General features: G+C 38.0%; 1 protein-coding gene across 1 annotated transcript in view; it reads left to right on the forward strand.

Moving 5' to 3' along the window:
* The window catches only part of GTF2B (general transcription factor IIB), a 39,070-nt gene extending 26,142 nt beyond the window's left edge, over positions 1 to 12,928 (forward strand). Inside the window, exons 3-7 of the mRNA XM_015827567.1 lie at positions 932 to 1,065; positions 7,972 to 8,118; positions 8,265 to 8,394; positions 11,261 to 11,542; positions 12,192 to 12,928. Of these exons, the coding sequence (XP_015683053.1) occupies positions 932 to 1,065; positions 7,972 to 8,118; positions 8,265 to 8,394; positions 11,261 to 11,542; positions 12,192 to 12,325 (827 nt within the window). The 3' untranslated portion in view covers positions 12,326 to 12,928. The remainder of the gene's footprint in view (positions 1 to 931; positions 1,066 to 7,971; positions 8,119 to 8,264; positions 8,395 to 11,260; positions 11,543 to 12,191) is intronic.
* Positions 12,929 to 17,705: the final 4,777 nt, after the last annotated feature.

Raw genomic sequence — 17,705 nt, forward strand, 5'->3', positions numbered from 1 at the left:
ACCTCCAATTGCATGGTCTATCTCTCCCAGGAGCTAGCGGTCAGCATCAGGGATCTGGCTCGCCGGGTACACAAGGAACATTCTGTCCCGTTACTCCTACTATCTCAACTTTTAGGAAAGATGGTCTCCTGCATAGCCATTGTTCCCTGGGCCAGACTGCACTTGCGGGACCTGCAGTGGTTCCTTCTCCCATTCCAGCGCACAAACACCAGCGCATCCAGTATTCAGGTCAAGGTTCCGGTTCACGTCCGCAAAGCGCTCCGCTGGTGGTTCTCGCGGGCCATAAATCAGGGGTCTCCCTTCAAGGAACCGGACCGCATCACCATCACTACGGACGCCAGTCTGTTCGGATGGGGGGCCCATCTACGGTCTCAGTTTGCGCAAGGCCGCTGGTCACGCGCAGACTTTGGCTGAGTTGGGAGTGGGAGGCACGGTTATGCGGTGGTTCTCCTCCTTCCTCACCGACCGCTCGCAGTCTGTATTGGCAGGGGGGCAGAGGTCGGCCCCAAGGCCCCTAACTTGTGGGGTGCCACAAGGGTCGGTCCTCTCCCCCTTACTGTTCAATATTTATGTGAAGCCGCTGGGGGAGATCATCCGTGGCTTCNTCAGACTATTGTAGGGGTCTGGGAGCCAACACCTCGTCCATCTTCAGTCACTTCGCCCTCGTTAAAGACTGGATCAGCAAGAGGGGGCGTGTCAAGTTTGACTACTTGGTCTCAAGAGCAGGCATCCAATGAAAACCCACATGTGAATTCTCCATCTCCGTACTGAGAAAAGGCGTTCAGGTAAGACAACGCCCCTTCTAATTTGCTATTGTTTTAATTGCTTTCAGGGGATACAAATGCCAGTGAGGAAAGAAGTATGATGTTTGTAAACAATTTTCCAAAAGGAATAAACTATAATAGGGTTGTTGTTTTTTTTGCATATTCAGGTGACAGAGTAATAGATGTGGGGTCAGAATGGCGAACATTCAGCAATGACAAAGCAACTAAAGACCCATCTCGAGTTGGAGATACCCAGAATCCTCTCCTTAGTGATGGAGATTTGACTACAATGATTGGCAAGGTAATATATATACATTTTTAACCTTACAATGTGTGAATGTTTCAGTGTTCAAAATTATATTGCGTTAACAAAAAAATACTGCTAAACACGAATTTCTTAGTCCTAAGACTGGAAGTGCTTTTGTTTTGACAATTTCTTGATATATTTACTTCTCAAATAATATAGGGTAGTCTTTTTCTCCCAGTATGAAGAGTGTAGGAAGCAGAGAAAATGTTCGTTTGTTTCTGTTACTTAGAATCCTTTGGGAAACTTATATCAGAAATTTAGCTTTCGTAAGCTGCTTCATCTTTGTTGTATCCAGGTCTAATTTGTTCAAATTTGATACCCGTCTGTGCTATTAAACTAAGATGCTTTCATATATGAAGAAATGCTTTTTCACTGTGGAAATTTCAAAGTATTCCTTTTTTTAATCTTGTTTGCAAAGTAGAGACAAAAGTAACATCTTTACATAACTTACACATCTACAACATTTTTCACTGCAAGAATTTCCAGGATTAGTTTCCATAAGAGGAAGAACTATTGTAAATCAGTAGATGAATTATAAACTAAGTTTTCACATTTCCCAAAACAATTTGAGGAATTATAAGTGGCTGGAATGCTTTGCTTTTAAGGAGTGTTAAGATTAAGTAATATTTTTTGGAGTACTGAATGTGTCTGCATATGTACTTGATAAAGTAGATATGCTTTTGCCTGGTAAATCAAAGTGTATGAGGACTGTTGGGCTAAAGATCTTCAAAAGGAACTCGGTAGACTGTACATAGGGATGCAGCCAGACTCTAAAAATTCGGATTCTTTTTGCGATTGCTGTGATCCTCATACACATTTTCTGCACCTGTGCAAAACACTGAGAACCTTCCAGAACTTAAGAAATTTTTGATGGGAGTCTTCACTGTCCCTTGACAGCCATACTATTTGCATATTAATTGGTTCTTAGAATTCCTTTTATGCACAGATTTTTACTCAGACATTGACATGGAAGCATTGGGTCCCATACTTCTGAAATGTCCTATCTACCATTTTTGAAAGGCAGAATTACTTTCCCCTCTAATTAAAAAACTGTTCAGAGCACTCTCATATGTCAGTTGTGCACTAACTAGCAACTTGGATCTGAAAGACTCTGGAATTGTAACTTAAACTTGTAGCATCTCTATGCCAATTAGGAGTTTGGGGGCCTCTTTTCCTCAGTGTGTTTAGTGCAGGTATGAATAGGCTTTTATTGAATGCATTTTTTAACTTCTGTGTGTTTGATCTTTAGTTTATATTTTAATAAAGTAAACATGCCCACTGCGGTCATTCAGTATGATAACTGAAAACGTTCTGTGTCAGTTGAAGCCTTGAAGCTAGTAGTCCCAGAGACTATAGCAGCTTTACTGCATCTTGTTTACTCTGTCACCTTAGAGCACCCATCATAGTTCAGAAGAAGTACTGGGACTTTCATTGTTCCCTTTTAAGACTGCTCAAAATCAGTATCTCCTCTTGAAAATCTCCTAGATGACACCATGTTGTCACCAGTGCCTGGGAGATTAATAGACAAGCACTCAGGGTTCCAGAAAAAACAGCCCTATCTAGTCCTGAACAAGTCGAAAAGATGGACAGCCATTTGTCTGAAATGGTATAGAGTTTCCTGCCTGAGCAGGGGGTTGAACTAGATGACCTCCAAGGTCCCTTCCAACTTTATTATTATTATTATAAAGAAGAAAAAATGTTAAATATAATAATCCTCATCTCTTCCTTCCTGCCCTAAAGGTCAGTCTTCATCTTGATAAAATGGGGCTCCTTGACCGATCAGTTATCTCGGGTACCATTGCCACCAGAATCCCAGTTGATGGATTTTCAAGCCCCCTGTTACTGGGTATTGTTGAAGTAATCCAAGACTCTTTCTTGGTCTTGACATGATAGCATTCTAAAGACTGTTCTTTTTCTCAACATTATTGAAACTAAAGACATTGTTCTTCAGTTCAGGACGTGTTGACTTGCGTTATTCAATAGGGTTCGTTGCGCTGATAAAGGAATAAACTAAAACTCAAACCTTTTAGTTAACCCACATCCCTTATTAGAAACCCAGAACACTATTCAAATACAATTCAAACTACCTGTTTAACTAAAACAAAAACATTTACAGAAGCACTAGAATATGAATATACACGATATATTTACTATCACTAAAATAAGAGATAATTATACAATTCCAACATGGTTACCAGTTTGGGGTTTTATCATTTACCCATTACCATTTATCACATTCAGTTCAAGGGAAGAGTCGTCAGTGGCACCAAAAGAGCTGCTTTTCTCCCACAATGATAGTCCTGCAAACAGGGCTGGCTCAGTTCGAGAGTGTAAGTTTATGCAAGCTTTCCAATTGCTCAGACATAACATTGACAGCTACTTTGGTAGATGATCTTGCACGACTTCAGGTATGTCCCTTACAAATAGGTACCTTCCATTCTGCCCCATTTGGGATAGATGTCAGAATTCTCCCTCTGTATTCAAGTAGATGTCAGTAAGTTGCTGCTATGATAGTTAACTTCAAGTAATATAAGAAATACCTCTTGGGCTCCCTTTCTGATTCACTACTGGTGCATCCATATCAGGATCTTTTGTATTGAAGGTGGACAAGATTGCCTGGCATATTAACATTGGGCTGCGAACAATTTGGAAGTATTGAGTATTCAATACTTGAGTATTCAAGGGTTTATTCTGAGATCAAATAGATCAGGATGTATCAAACAGTAGTTACATAAAGGTGAATGAAATCCCACTCTGCTTTTGCATCTCCCCTTAGAGCAGGGGTAGGCAACCTTGGCTCTTTTATGACTCGTGGACTTCAACTCCCAGAATTCATGAGCCAGCCATGCTGGCTCAGGAATTCTGGGAGTTGAAGTCCACGAGTCATAAAAGAGCCAAGGTTGCCTACCCCTGCCTTAGAGCTATGGACTTGATATACAGTCTTATTAGTGACAGTTCACATGGTAATACATGTTGACCAACTAACTGTATATGAATTGTCACTGTATATGAATTGCAGTAGTACACTTCGGTGATGACCGTCATCAAATACAATTGGAGCTAGTTTGGTATAGTGACTAAGGTGCTGAGCCAGAAACATGGAAACTGAATTCTAGTCCTCCCATTGTTATGAATGCTGGCTGGATGATTTTTGGCTAGTCGCTCATCTTTCAGCGTAACTCACCTCACACAGTTATTGTGGGAAAAATAGGTGGGAGCGTTAGATATACATGCTAGAAGAGAATATTTGTAGCTCAGGGTTGAACTGTGGGGTCCTTGGTGCTGCCTGAGTTTGGTTGTTTTATTGCAGATATTTCATTACCCAACTAGGTGACATCATCAGTGCTCCCTTCTAGCACTGATGATGTTACCTAATTTGGTATGAAATGTGTGCAAAAAAGCAACCAAGTTCAGACAGCACTAAGGATCCTACAAGCTGTCTTGAGTTGACCAAAAATAAAAGGGATAAAAACCTAATAATAAATCTACTGAATGTTCTCTTTGCATTGTGTGGCAATTGAAAATTACTCCTAATGTTTTTTTTCTCCTGGACAATTATTCCTTAAACTTTTTTTTTCTCCCATAGTCCCCCCGATAACAAGATATCTGCAAGAATTTAACCAACTCTTATTATCCCTTGATGGCCTCCACAACCATGGTTGACTTCATGTTTACAGCTGGGCCACTGTGAATATCTTGATCTCCCCAAATGCTTAAGTTGGTTATCCCTCTATCAGTGATAAGTGTATCAGTTGAACTTTAATCTGCTCTGTGTCATGATGTGGAGATTTTGGCCATGGCTCTTCAAGTCTCAACTAGATGAGTTTCTGCTGTCTTTCAAGAAATCCTCTTCCATAAACTCTTAACATCAAAAAGTTTAGGCATTTCATTGATTATTTGAGAAGTCTGTGATGTTGGATTGTGTGTTTCAAATTTAAAGGAAGTGTGGTTTAGCTTATCTTCACTGAAAGTATACATAGCAGCTATTTTATCGTTTAACCTGTTTGAAGTTTTGTCCTTTTTTGTGTACTCTGAGTAATAAAGCTTGATACATTTTCAAGTGCCAGTAACCCTTCCAGTTTGACACATTCTTTTGTTGATACTATTGACGTTTATGTCAAAGTCTTTTGAAATGATGGCTACAAGTCTTATTTGTAGTTTTTTCCCCAGCTACTGTCACTGGGGAGTTGCATGTTTTGCACAGGCGTGCACAGCACATTGTATCCCTCGTATACAAATAGAGTGGTCTTCTACTGAGACACAGGATTTTTTTGGCCAGAATCCACATCTAAATGACATAGCGAACAAAATATTGTGTGCTAGCCTAGATATATTATATCAGTGGAGGACAAGCTCCCAATTACTTCTTCCTGGTTATTAAGAAAGTAAGGCCCAACATTTAAAGTTGTATTAGTTAACTGTGTAATTAGAATATTGCCATATCATTGTTTTGGGAAATGATTAAGAAATGCTTTCCTCAAAGTCAATTCATTAATAGAATGGATGAATGGCTTACTGGACAATGTTTGCAAGAAAGCTTAAAGATGGTTACAATGATAGGACTGGACATTTCACTGTTAATTTCTGCAATTTAGTGTCACAAGATAGGTCTGTTGGGTATTTGGTGTCAAGTTGCAGCCCCTCGCCCCCAAGGCTCCTTCCATTCATACAGATTCCATGGGTTTGTAAGGAAGAGAAACAGAAATGTGAACATTTATTTCAGCAAAACCAGGGAGTGATTTTTAATGGTGTAGTGAGTATAAAATGAACTAAGTCCCCTTAATCTAGTGGTTAGAGCAGTGATGGCGAACCTTTTAGAGACCAACTGCCCAAACTGCAACCCAAAACCCACTTATGCATCGTCGGGTGCTGGGTGGGTGTGGCCCATTGGGTGGGCGTGGCTGTGGTGGTAACGGCAGACTGGGTGGGACTAAAAAGTTCGATCAATCAATTCCAACTTTGCAAGATCTTTTTTTTCCCTGCGAGAAGTTGAAATTGACTGATTGATTGAACCTTTTTTTTTTGCACACGGCGGCGGAGGCCTAAAGTGAAAAGGTTTTATAAAACCCAGCTGAAGGCCTAGGACTGGGGCGACGGCGCGTGTGCCCACAGAAAGGGCTCTGAGTGCCGCCTCCGGCACCCGTGCCATAGGTTCGCTACCACTGGGCTAGAGAGTAGTCTTTGAATATTTACTTTTTCAGATTGCATTGACTCTTTTTCCTGGAAAGTAGAATTTAACCTGTGTGGCTAAATTCAGTAATTCAGTATTTTGGTTGCCCTGATAAATGTCTTACTCAGTTAAGAGATTTTGTCTCTCTCATACACATGGAACATTTTATAAAAATAAAAGTCTTTTACAAGACTGTGCAGTATATATGCGTATTAGGGCAGTTCTTCAACAATGGGCAATAGTTTGACAAATAGAATGATCTTGTTGTTGATAAGAAAGAAGACTTTAAATGTTGGGTTCAAGTTATTTTTGGTAGCTTCTGAAACTGAAGCCATGAGCTGTGCTGTAAGACTGGGGGTGGGGTGGGGTGGGGAGCGGAAGGGGGAAGGTTATGATGGAAGTGATTCTCCTGCTTCTGTTTCGGAGGCTGCCTGTCACTTTCTCAGAGCTCCTGCTTAGATAGCTTTCCTCTGCCATTGAGTTCCTCCATCTGGTGCTCTCTGTCGTTTTGGACTACAACACTAGTAGTTGACCCAGCCAGTATGAATCAGACAGGGAGGAGAGGAAACATTCTTGTGCTGGCAATTTGCTCCTTCAAATATTTCCTCCACCCAGAGCTCTACTTTCATTCTTTGCTTTTTATTTTCTGAATTGTGTATGGTCCAGTTTTAGGAAATTTTGACCAACATAAGGGGGTAGCTTTTTTCCTCCCGGTACTCATTTTTTTTCTTCAAAAAAGTATAGAAATAACACATTATGGATAAATAGCACGTATTTAAAGCATGTATGTGTGTGGTTCCTCATCTTCCTGATTTCAGTCAGATAATGAAATACATAAGATAATTTAAACCAAAAGTACTCCTTTCCAAATTGTTTTTCTTATGAGCTGACCTGGCTGGTGGCAAAGAGCATAGTTCCCATCTGTGGAGATTTAGAGAAGGCTAATAATTCATACTTGCCTATTGCAGAAGACCAGCAGGAAGACAGAGAAAATAGATGAGTTTCATTCTGAAACTTCTACATTTGGATGTGCTTTTAATATGAATTGTACATAGGTAATGGCTGGTGATGAAGTAAGAAACAGTGACATCCTAAAAATACTTAATTCATCTATGTTCTCTCTGGTTCTAAATCAACATCAAGCCATCTTAATAGGAGAATGCATGAAGCAAAAAATAATAATAATTCAACATTTGGTGGGATTTTTTATAGAAATTACCTTTCTAATATCAGAGATTTATTCATTCCATGCTTTAGATACTGTACTAATTAATATATGACTTAGTTGTACGTCAGTCTGAAGCCCCTGAGATTGTATTCCATTTTAACTGTTCCTTTTATTCTATGTAGTGTGGTATTTACTTGGAGCTTGTTAGTATTTTGCCTTTTATAAAAACTAGATAAATTTGAGGTGTTAATTCCTTGTGGAAGGATAGCTTTTGAAAGTGAATGAAATCAACATTATACAGGGTTTTACCCTTACATAATATGTGCTTTCCAGATTTTAAGCCAAGCCTGTTCCGTGGTCCATGCTGAGATAACATACTAATTTCTGTTTCACTTGTGCTTTGCTGAGAATCGTGTTATTATTAGGTAGTAGTAAAAAAAACTGTGTTTAAGTTAGATGGTGTACTGTCTTCTAATTCCCCTCGCAGTAGATATTCGTGCCACCTGTGTGTTTTGTGTGTGAATGTAACAATGTGCTCTGTTCCTCAACCCTTTTTCCGCAGGGGACAGGCGCGGCCAGCTTTGATGAATTTGGGAATTCAAAGTATCAAAATCGTCGCACCATGAGCAGTTTTGACCGTGCAATGATGAACGCCTTCAAGGAAATCGCTAGCATGGCTGACAGGATCAACCTGCCCCGCAATATAGTGGTGAGTTATTATGCTTTGTCTTCTGAATTTTTTTCCAGCCTCATTTAGCATAAAGTAATGAACATGGGCTGCTTTTTTTTTTTTTTGAGATTATTTGCTAATTAAATCGCCTGGAGTTAATTGAATTTTGTCTGCTTACTTTGAAGGATCGAACAAATAATTTATTTAAGCAAGTGTATGAGCAGAAGAGCCTGAAGGGGAGAAGTAACGATGCCATTGCATCAGCTTGTCTCTACATTGCTTGCAGACAAGAGGGAGTTCCTAGGACATTTAAAGGTGAGGGTTCGATGACGCATGCTTCCGCTGCTTTTCAACGTAGGACCCTCAACTTTTAGATAATTTTTTTCTTCTGTGTGCAAATATAGCGAACCTCGTACAGATAGTTCTCGCCTTATGATCACAATCGGGCCCCAAATTGGCTCAAGCAGGACAGTTAAGTGAGTTTTGCTCCATTTTATGATTTTTCTTAACCACAGTTGTTAGGTGAATCCCTGCAATTGTTAAGTTAGTAACACCTTCGTGAATCGGGCTTCCCCCATTGACTTCGCTTGTCAGAAGGTTGCAAAAGGCGATCACGTGATCCCGGGACACTGCAGTTGTCATAAATGTGAACCAGTTGTCAAGCATCCGAAATTGGATCACGGGGATGCTGCAGTAGTCCTGAGTGTGAAAAAAAAAGGTCCTAAGTCTCTTTTTTCCAGTGTTGTTGTAACTGTGAATGGTCACTAAATGAATGGTTGTAAGTCAAGGACTACCTGTACTTTCAAAAAGCTGGTGCGTGCTTTGTACTTAGGACTTTTCTGATCTGTATTTTTATGGAATGTAGGACTTAAACGACAGAAACTGCTTAAAGGAGTAGTCGTGGTTATCTGGTTGTGTTCCAAGCAGGGATGAGAATTCATTATTGAGGTAGAATTTACATAGAAGATGTAATGCAAAAAACAAAACCCCCCTACCTCCCTATCTAATAAATATATTCAAGCATCACATCTTGGGGTAGAATTGTGTAGAGCAGAGGTCTGCAACCTTGACAACTTTAAGACTTGTGGACTTCAGTTCACAGAATTCCTCAGCCAGCTATAGCTGGCTGAGGAATTCTGTGAGCTGAAGTCCACAAGTCTTAAAGTTGTCAAGGTTGCAGACCCCTGGTGTAGAGAAATAGGGCATTAATATTACATCCTGTACCATTGCTGTAAAAATTATTATGATTCAAATAACCGGCAGTGAAGACCCATCATTTGATTGACTGCATGGTAACTGTGAGAACCCATTCAGTGTAGTGGTTGAGGATCAGGCTAGAAATCAGGAGACTCTTGGGTTCTAATCCCAGTCATGGAGCCAAAGGGGGACTTTGACCAGTCATTTTTCCCCCCTTAGCTTTAGGAAGGAGACACCGATAAGCCACGTTTGAAAAGCCTCGCCAAAAGAGGTTCAGGGACTAATCCAGGTAGTCATCAGAAGTCAAAACTGACTTGGAGGAATCATTAAAAAAAAGTACACTATCCACGTTTGTTTATTGATTCGTTAAAATTTTATTCCACCTTTAGATTAAGAAGTCAGTATAACTGATAGCTATACAGCTACGAATGAAGGCGGATATACGTGTCCCGGGATAGTGTTGCAGGATCCAATCTGGATTGGTCGCCGGGACCCGAGGTTTCGTCTTCTGAGCTTTTGGAGTCTCCCCGGAGCCCATCTTCAGGGAACGTTTCTCTCTAGCAGAGGGTGTGTGAGAACAGCCCAAAGCACACACTTTGCTAGAGGGAAATTCCCTGAAGGTGGGCTCCTGCTTGGTAGACGAAACCTGTAGTCCCCCCGGTGACCGACCCAGATTGGGTCCTGCGGACTTTTTCCAGCCATTCATTTAGGGTTTGTTCAAAGTTACAATGGCACTGAAAAAAGCGAATTACGACCAGTTCCTTGCACTGTGACCATTGCAGCATCCCTGTGGTCACACAGGCATTCGGCAACTGGCATGTGTTTATGCCGGTGGCGGTGTCCCAGGGTCATGCAATTGCCAGCTTTCAAAAAAGTCATCAGGAGAAACCGGATTAGTTTAACGCAGACATGTCAAACTCATGACGTCATTGCCAGCAATGGGGTGGCGCAGCTTCCGGATGACACGTCCGGCCCACGGGTCGGTAGTTTGACACCCCTGGTTTAACAACTCCCATGATCCACTTAATGACTGCAATGGTTCGCTTAACAACCATGGCAAACCAAGTCATAAAATCGGGTGCCACTCCTTTAACAATTTCCTTGCTTAGCAATGGAAATTCTGGTCCCAGTTACGATCATAAGCCAAGAACTGAGCTGCATATATCTAATGCTCCATCTTTCCATTTCCCCTCTAATAACAACTCTGTGAACTGGCTTGACTGGAAGGGAGGGATTGGCCCAAAGTCCCCCAATTGCCTTTCATGCCCATGGACTACTAGAACTGTCAAGACTCCCAGGTTTTAGTATGCTAATCAATCAATCCATTTTTTTTATTGTTTTGACTATTGGTCAAAGATAAAAATAACTGCACAAAAATGGCCGGTTATTAATAAAATACATTAAAATATAAAAAAAAAATCAGTAAGAACATTCCAAAGTACTTCTCTGTTCTACCAAAGCCTTGCATCCCTCTTATTTGGAAGACCATCTCTCCAAGCAACTAAGAGTTTCCATGAATTTTTGTATCATGTGCTTTGCGATTTGTTTTTCTAAGCTTGAACTCGAATACATTTTTTTTCATGTTGAGGGTTTTTATTCTTTTCAAAATGAAAATTAATGAGGAAAGACTGATGCAAGGAAATGAAGATTTTCATTTCTCCACTGTTGCAAAGGCTGTCATTATTATTTGTTGATTTGATCTTTTGCTGAAATTTCAATATTTTTTTTAAATACTGCTGATGTCTATCTAATGTGTTTCCTTGTGTGTGTGTGTGTGTGTGTGTGTGTGTAAATATAGCAATTAAGCCTGGCTAAGCTCTCAAAGTAATATTACTTTATTAGTTACATAGATTAATTTTATATCTGTGCTATGAAAATGTAACGAACAATGAAAGAACTGACTGTTAAGCTTTAATTGATGGAGTGGGTGGCTGGGAGTATTGATCTAAATTCATTGTGACGTATGTACTATTTTATTCTTTAGAAATATGTGCTGTTTCCAGAATTTCCAAAAAAGAAATAGGCCGGTGTTTCAAACTCATCTTGAAAGCTTTAGAAACAAGTGTGGATTTGATCACTACTGGAGATTTCATGTCCAGATTTTGTTCAAACTTGGGTCTCCCTAAGCAAGTCCAGATGGCCGCAACACACATTGCGCGTAAAGCTGTGGAATTAGATTTAGTTCCTGGAAGGAGTCCTATCTCGGTGGCAGCTGCTGCTATTTATATGGCTTCACAAGCCTCGGCTGAAAAGAGAACACAGAAAGGTAATGTCTTTATCTAGGAAAGTAAGTTTTATACATGCCAGCAATAGTTCTTTTGAAAAGAGAAAGAATTGGCACGGATGCCACAAACTCTGTTTCTTCTGTTTTGTTTAAAATCCATGTCCAGTAGTCAGTGCCTGAATTTCTGCTCTTCTTTTGGACTAATTTAGTAGGTTGTCAAATTAATTACCGAGCAGACTAAACCATTGTTGCTGAAAATGCCACAAAGACTGAGTTTGTGCCCTGTATTAAGTTAAAATAAACCTTTTTTGTTTTGGTTTTTGCTTTCATTGATGAGTAAACCCAGGTAATAGCCTCTGGAGTGTGTCTCAGGATAGAAATCAAACTGTCCTGTGAATTGCAGAGGTTCATTCAGACACTTCAGGTTGGTCCAGAAAGAATTGGACATAAATGTAAATGGTATCATGAACTGTTGCTGACCTTTCTCACTTTCTCTACAACTTACCTGGTTTGGGTTAGTTGAAACCAGCCTTAAAAGTGTCTGAATTTAAATATCAGGGTAAAAGTCTTAAGTTGTAAATTATATAATTCGTTTTGGAATTACATCAGAGTTTAAGTATTACTGGTGAATTTGGAGAATTAGAACTCTAGCAAACAAGTGCCAATTTGCTTACCTTGGCTTTTATTTCAGAAATTGGAGACATTGCCGGTGTAGCTGATGTTACAATAAGACAGTCATATAGGCTGATTTATCCACGTGCTCCAGACCTTTTCCCAGCAGATTTCAGATTTGACACACCAGTGGACAAACTGCCCCAGCTGTGAAACTTCAAAGACCCTGCAAAATAATTTTTGACTTAGAAAAGCACTAAGCATATAAAAGCAGTCCTGTCAAGCCTTCAATTGCAGGACTGGTGAAAAGAGATGGAAAAGCTGATCGGATGAAGTGGAGCACACATTCCAGATGTAAACAAAATAATTTTGTGGCATTTTTATGTATATATTAGTGAATGTAAGTATTTAACAACCATTGCAGCAAATTTAATTTTCTATTCTGTGTATTTAGATTTCTTTCATAGAGATCTGGTAAAACGTATTTTGGAAAATATTTCAAATCAGAATAAACTGTTTTCCAAAAACAGTACTGACCTACAAGTTTCACTGTATGTAACTTTGTTCTAAATAAATATCCAAGTGGAAAATGTAATCTTTAAAATTTGTTCAGTTTTCCTAATTAGATGCTGTACATGGATTTTACATTGTTTCTTGATAACTCTTAAGTTAATTATAATGGGAAGTTTTAATTCAGAGAAAATATAGTTCGTATGATAATAAAAATACTTGCAGAAAATTTTCTATTCACCTTAGGAAAAGATTAACAATGTCAAGTTTACACTGTGGTTCATTCTATTTAAAGTCCCATAAATCAAGAGCAAGTCTCTTCATTACCTTGTGTGGCTACTTGAAAAAAGAATTCATATTATGTTCGTTCATGGTCTCTGTCATAAGAGGGAGATTTTTCTGTTGCTGAATTTTGAATAGAAATGGGACCGTTTCTCTTTTCACACAGCCAGGAACAATTTTTCAGTCAGTGATGATGATAGTCTAGTTAAAAACAAGTGGACTATTAACTAAGGCATTGAAAATAGTTGAGTATGCTTTGAACCATTGTTGAACAGGAAGGAAGCTGAATCCAAGATTCTTTACCCTACGTATTCAAATGTTTGTCTCCAACTTGATATTCCCTGCTGCCATTATTGTTTTATTTAGCAGAGCTGATCAGTTTAACTACTGAAACACAGCTGAGAAGAAAACAGCAGGTGTGTGTGTGTAGGGAGTTCCATAGTCCCTCCAGGCCATTGAGATGGAACTGGGAAAATGTATACTTTGATTTAAGCATTATGCAGCTTTTAGGTGAATTAGAAATCGAATCTTTACAAAATCAGGTTCACTCCTTTTTTTTTTGAGTGGGGATGTCCACTTGCTGCTTCAACTGCTATAACAACACGGCAGAGCTCATGATAATTTTTTTTAAAATTAATTTTAAGTCTGCACAATACAAAGCTTTACAATGTATATTAAAAATAAAATTAATCCTGGAGGCTCATATCTTTCTGTTAATTTCTTGGTTCATGAAAGTGGTTTGCAGTCATACAATCTAAGGGGTCTACGATTTGGGATTATTTTGTTAAGGAATGTTACCAAAAGATGATATTTTCCTGGCAGGCTGTCTCTTACTTTGTGTTAGCGTCTGAATGCCATCAGATGGCTTTGTCAATTTTTGCCTGCAATAGTCTGGCTGAGGAATTCTGGGAGCTGAAGTCCACAAGTCTTAAAGTTGTCAAGGTTGCAGACCCCTTCTGTAGAGTAAGGGCACAGAAATCCAACTCACTACAATAAACCATCTTGAATGTAATTCACTGAAGGCAGTTCTATCACTGTCAAAAGTTAATCAGCACAGACTTTTTATATGTAAGTCCAGTAAAAGAATTTTATCTAGCACTTGTTTTAAACCACAATAATTAAAAATCATGTCTAAGTAGTAATGGATCCAAACCTATAGGAAATTGGATTAACTTTAGACAAAAGGTAAAAAGGGGCCAAAAAGTAAAAAAAAACAACACCTGGCCATTTTAGAATGAGATGACTTAAATATTAATTGCTTAGCAGCGTAAAAATATACTTACTATCATGTAAACCATAGATGTTTTAATGTTGGGATTATTTGGGCCACCCTCTACTCAGTAGAGAAATAAAAATTAAATCTCTTTTAACCTCTGCTAGAACATAATTAGTAAAGGATAGTCCACTGCTTGGTGGCTGTCATTTTTTTTCCCTAACATCCAATCAGGATCTGCTTTATTATTATTTAAATTCACTTCTGTGTCCCGTTACCTGGAATGAATACAGACCTTGACTAACTTCTCTGATATGCTTTCAAGTATTTGAAGATTGCTATTGTATTATCACTTATTATCCTAAACCATTTTCAGTTTTGCCCAATTTCCTTCGTAGGACTTGGGTTTCTAGTCTGTTAATCATCCTGGTCTTAGTTGAACATGTTCTAGTGTCTCAATTGAAGTGCATCATCCAGAACTGGACATGAGTCTGATCACCGCAGAATTTACTTCTATTTTTTAGTGTTCCAGGATTTTAACTATGATTACCAAACCAGGTATTCTCATTTTATGACTCTACATTTGATTTTTGTTTCCTAAATGACAAACTGCATGCGTTCAATTTCATTTTTAAATAAATTCATCTAGATTTTGATTTTTAACTATACTATAAAATTGTGCATCATACAACTTTGGGAAGGATTCCATTCCTCTCACTAAATGAGAAAATAAAGTGAGAAGGGTTCAAGATTAACTTTTATGGTACCCATTTGATTCATCTCTCTAGTGTAATGAGAAATCATTCTGAGTATAATTGTCAAGCCAGCTTCTATCTTAACTAAAAATTAGCTTTCTGATCAGAATCTAATGGGGTATTTTGTCCAGAAACAAGATACATTTTGAATATAGCTTTCTCATTATCTATTACTGAATTTAAAAAGTTACAAGATTTGCTTGGCAATTGGTTTTCTTAACAAATCCATGCTGATCTCAGTTAACTGGTAAATAAGGGCTTCTCTCAGTGAATAGTTTGAAAGAGCTCTAAGTGTATTTCACAGAATCATTTTCAGTTGTGTCTCTCTTGGGTACACTAATGAGGAGACAATGCATCAGGGAAGAACCATCTCATTTTGTACATGAGAAAGGAGCAGTTTTAAAAACTCTTTGTCAAATAATGGATCGAGATAAAAGCTGAGAATTATTTTAGGGCCAATCTTCAGCAACCCCTTGTAACAACCCAAGTCCTCCCAAGCTTTCAGCGCAAACCTTAATACCTCCTTCCCATCCCATGAATCGTAATATATAATGTAAACATGCTATACATAAATGCAGTTTGGCCTTGCTGGATTATGTGGCTCTTGTCATAACGGTGGTGGCTTGGGCTACTGTAATTAGTATAAAGCAGGCCTTAGTGTGAAGTTTAAATTCAGCCTGTGTGAGAAAGAGATACTCATTCCTGTTGAAATCATATGCTGAAAATTATTAGTTCATCTTCCAAGTGAATACGGCACAGAAATTTCAAACAAAGAATCAGTTTCCCAAGTGAACCATTAAGGAATTTCCTAAGCAGCTCTATAAACTGTTTTGATTAGAAGACGGCACCTAAGGGAGGTTTCTTAAATGTTTAAAAAACGAAGTAGATAATTTATCCACCCTGAAAGAAAAAGTAATTCACACAAAGTTCCAAAGTCATCATTTTATCTAAAGATCAAACACAAGATTATAATTCAAATCAGTAATTTTTTTCCTATACAAATTTCACTATTTAAATTTTGAGAGTTAATTGCAGATAGTTTGTACTATTACACTGTTAAAGGCACATTTCATTTAAATGCATAGTGTACCATTCTAAAATACCCTAATTTTTTTACAAAGTGCTTCAGCAGCCACGTATGTATAGCAAAATATATTTACAATCTAGAGTTTAAAAACTTAATTTGCCTATTTTTCAAAACTAGATAAAAATTAGTGCGTTCATTCAGCTTAATTGTGAAAATACCCTGCCTCTAATGTGATTTTTCAGAAATTCAAGATTACAAACATTTCTGTACAACTTATACTTACAAAAAGTTACTTCCATAGGATTTTAAATTTGAAGCACCTACCAGGGACACAGCGGTTTACAGAAATAATAAGGAAGAAAAGGGGTTGGCAGATTGTACCTCAGATATGTAGTGTTTTGCTTAATTAAGATGTAGCCATTTAAAATAAAAAAAAAACCAAATTAGCATACTGAAAAATGATAGGTAGTGCAATTTTTTTTAAAAAACTGCAACTTAGTAATATTCATAATTTTTATAAAAAGCATTATCCATCTTCCTTATGAAGGAATTTACACGTTATTCCGGCAACCTTCTTATTCCTTATATTCTTGTAAGGCTACAAAATATGAATAGAGTCCCCAGCTATCATACTGAAACAAAATAGTTTGAGTGGGGTAATGGAGAAGATTATAAAAAAAATACCCTCCAGCACTCCCACACAAGCCCCTTATTGGTATTTCTCTACTTTCTTACAAATTCAGCCCTGTATGTGACTTATCGATTCTGAACCACACTCCAGACTGAGTAGTAAATCTACTAATTAAAAACTTCATGCTTAGTCTTGATCTTCTGGTATTAGGAAACAAAGTTTATCACAAACATATGCTGACAAAGTGGAATGTTGCTTTCCACAGATTTAAACATGATTTTGTTCTTTCAGAATGTCTAACAAAAACTACATTAAAGTCTGTAAAGCAAATACACAGCATCTGGTCTAAGATATTTTAACTTTTGAGGTACAGCATAGTGTTAAGAGACTTAAAATATACAAGTTTTATCAAAAATATTTATATATTCTCTTAAAACATATTGCTTTTACCCTTATTCTCAGTAATTTCCGATGATGATTACTGAATTCAGTGGCCATAAAAATGTATACAAGTGGGTTTTCACTATTAAATCTGGATTTCAGTAATACATTCAAACAGCCACTGGACAAAACTAAAAGTGTACAGTTTATACGATTCAAACAAAACTATAGTTTCCAAATATACATGTATACTGGATGTATACAATATAGTTCCACATTCTTTAAACATGAATGGTTTTGAACATTTTGAACAGCAAATGCATGATGAATGAGATAACTAGATATAATGATTTGCTAGAATATGTTTGAAGTTAATGTGGAAAATACACAACTTTAAAAGTATAGAACAGTGATTGTGTATTTCAGGGAAATTCATACATTTAGGAGTATTCCTGGTTAAGACTAGAAAGACATTCATTACATTCTTCATATTTGCTGGTTATTTCTGAACAGTGTTTAACAAAATTTAAAGGCAAACACATTTGTTTAGCAAGTGACTTTGGTAAACCTTTAGGACCAGTCATTTTTTTTTTCTGCAAATGGAAGCACTGATGCTGCTTTCACATAGGTAAGGTTTTGAAGCATCTCCTCACTAATAAATACCATAGAGTTTGTTAAACAAGGCATTAGTTTGTAATACACATTATTTTGAGAAATCAAGTCACTAGCGTGCTTGACAGTCTTGAGTTCTACCATCTTGGGGGACGATCATTTTCCTGAAAAGGATCAACAGT

Source organism: Protobothrops mucrosquamatus, unplaced genomic scaffold (genome assembly GCF_001527695.2).
Source record: "Protobothrops mucrosquamatus isolate PMUCROS unplaced genomic scaffold, P.Mucros_1.0 scaffold3800, whole genome shotgun sequence".
NCBI classification, from domain to species: domain Eukaryota; kingdom Metazoa; phylum Chordata; class Lepidosauria; order Squamata; family Viperidae; genus Protobothrops; species Protobothrops mucrosquamatus.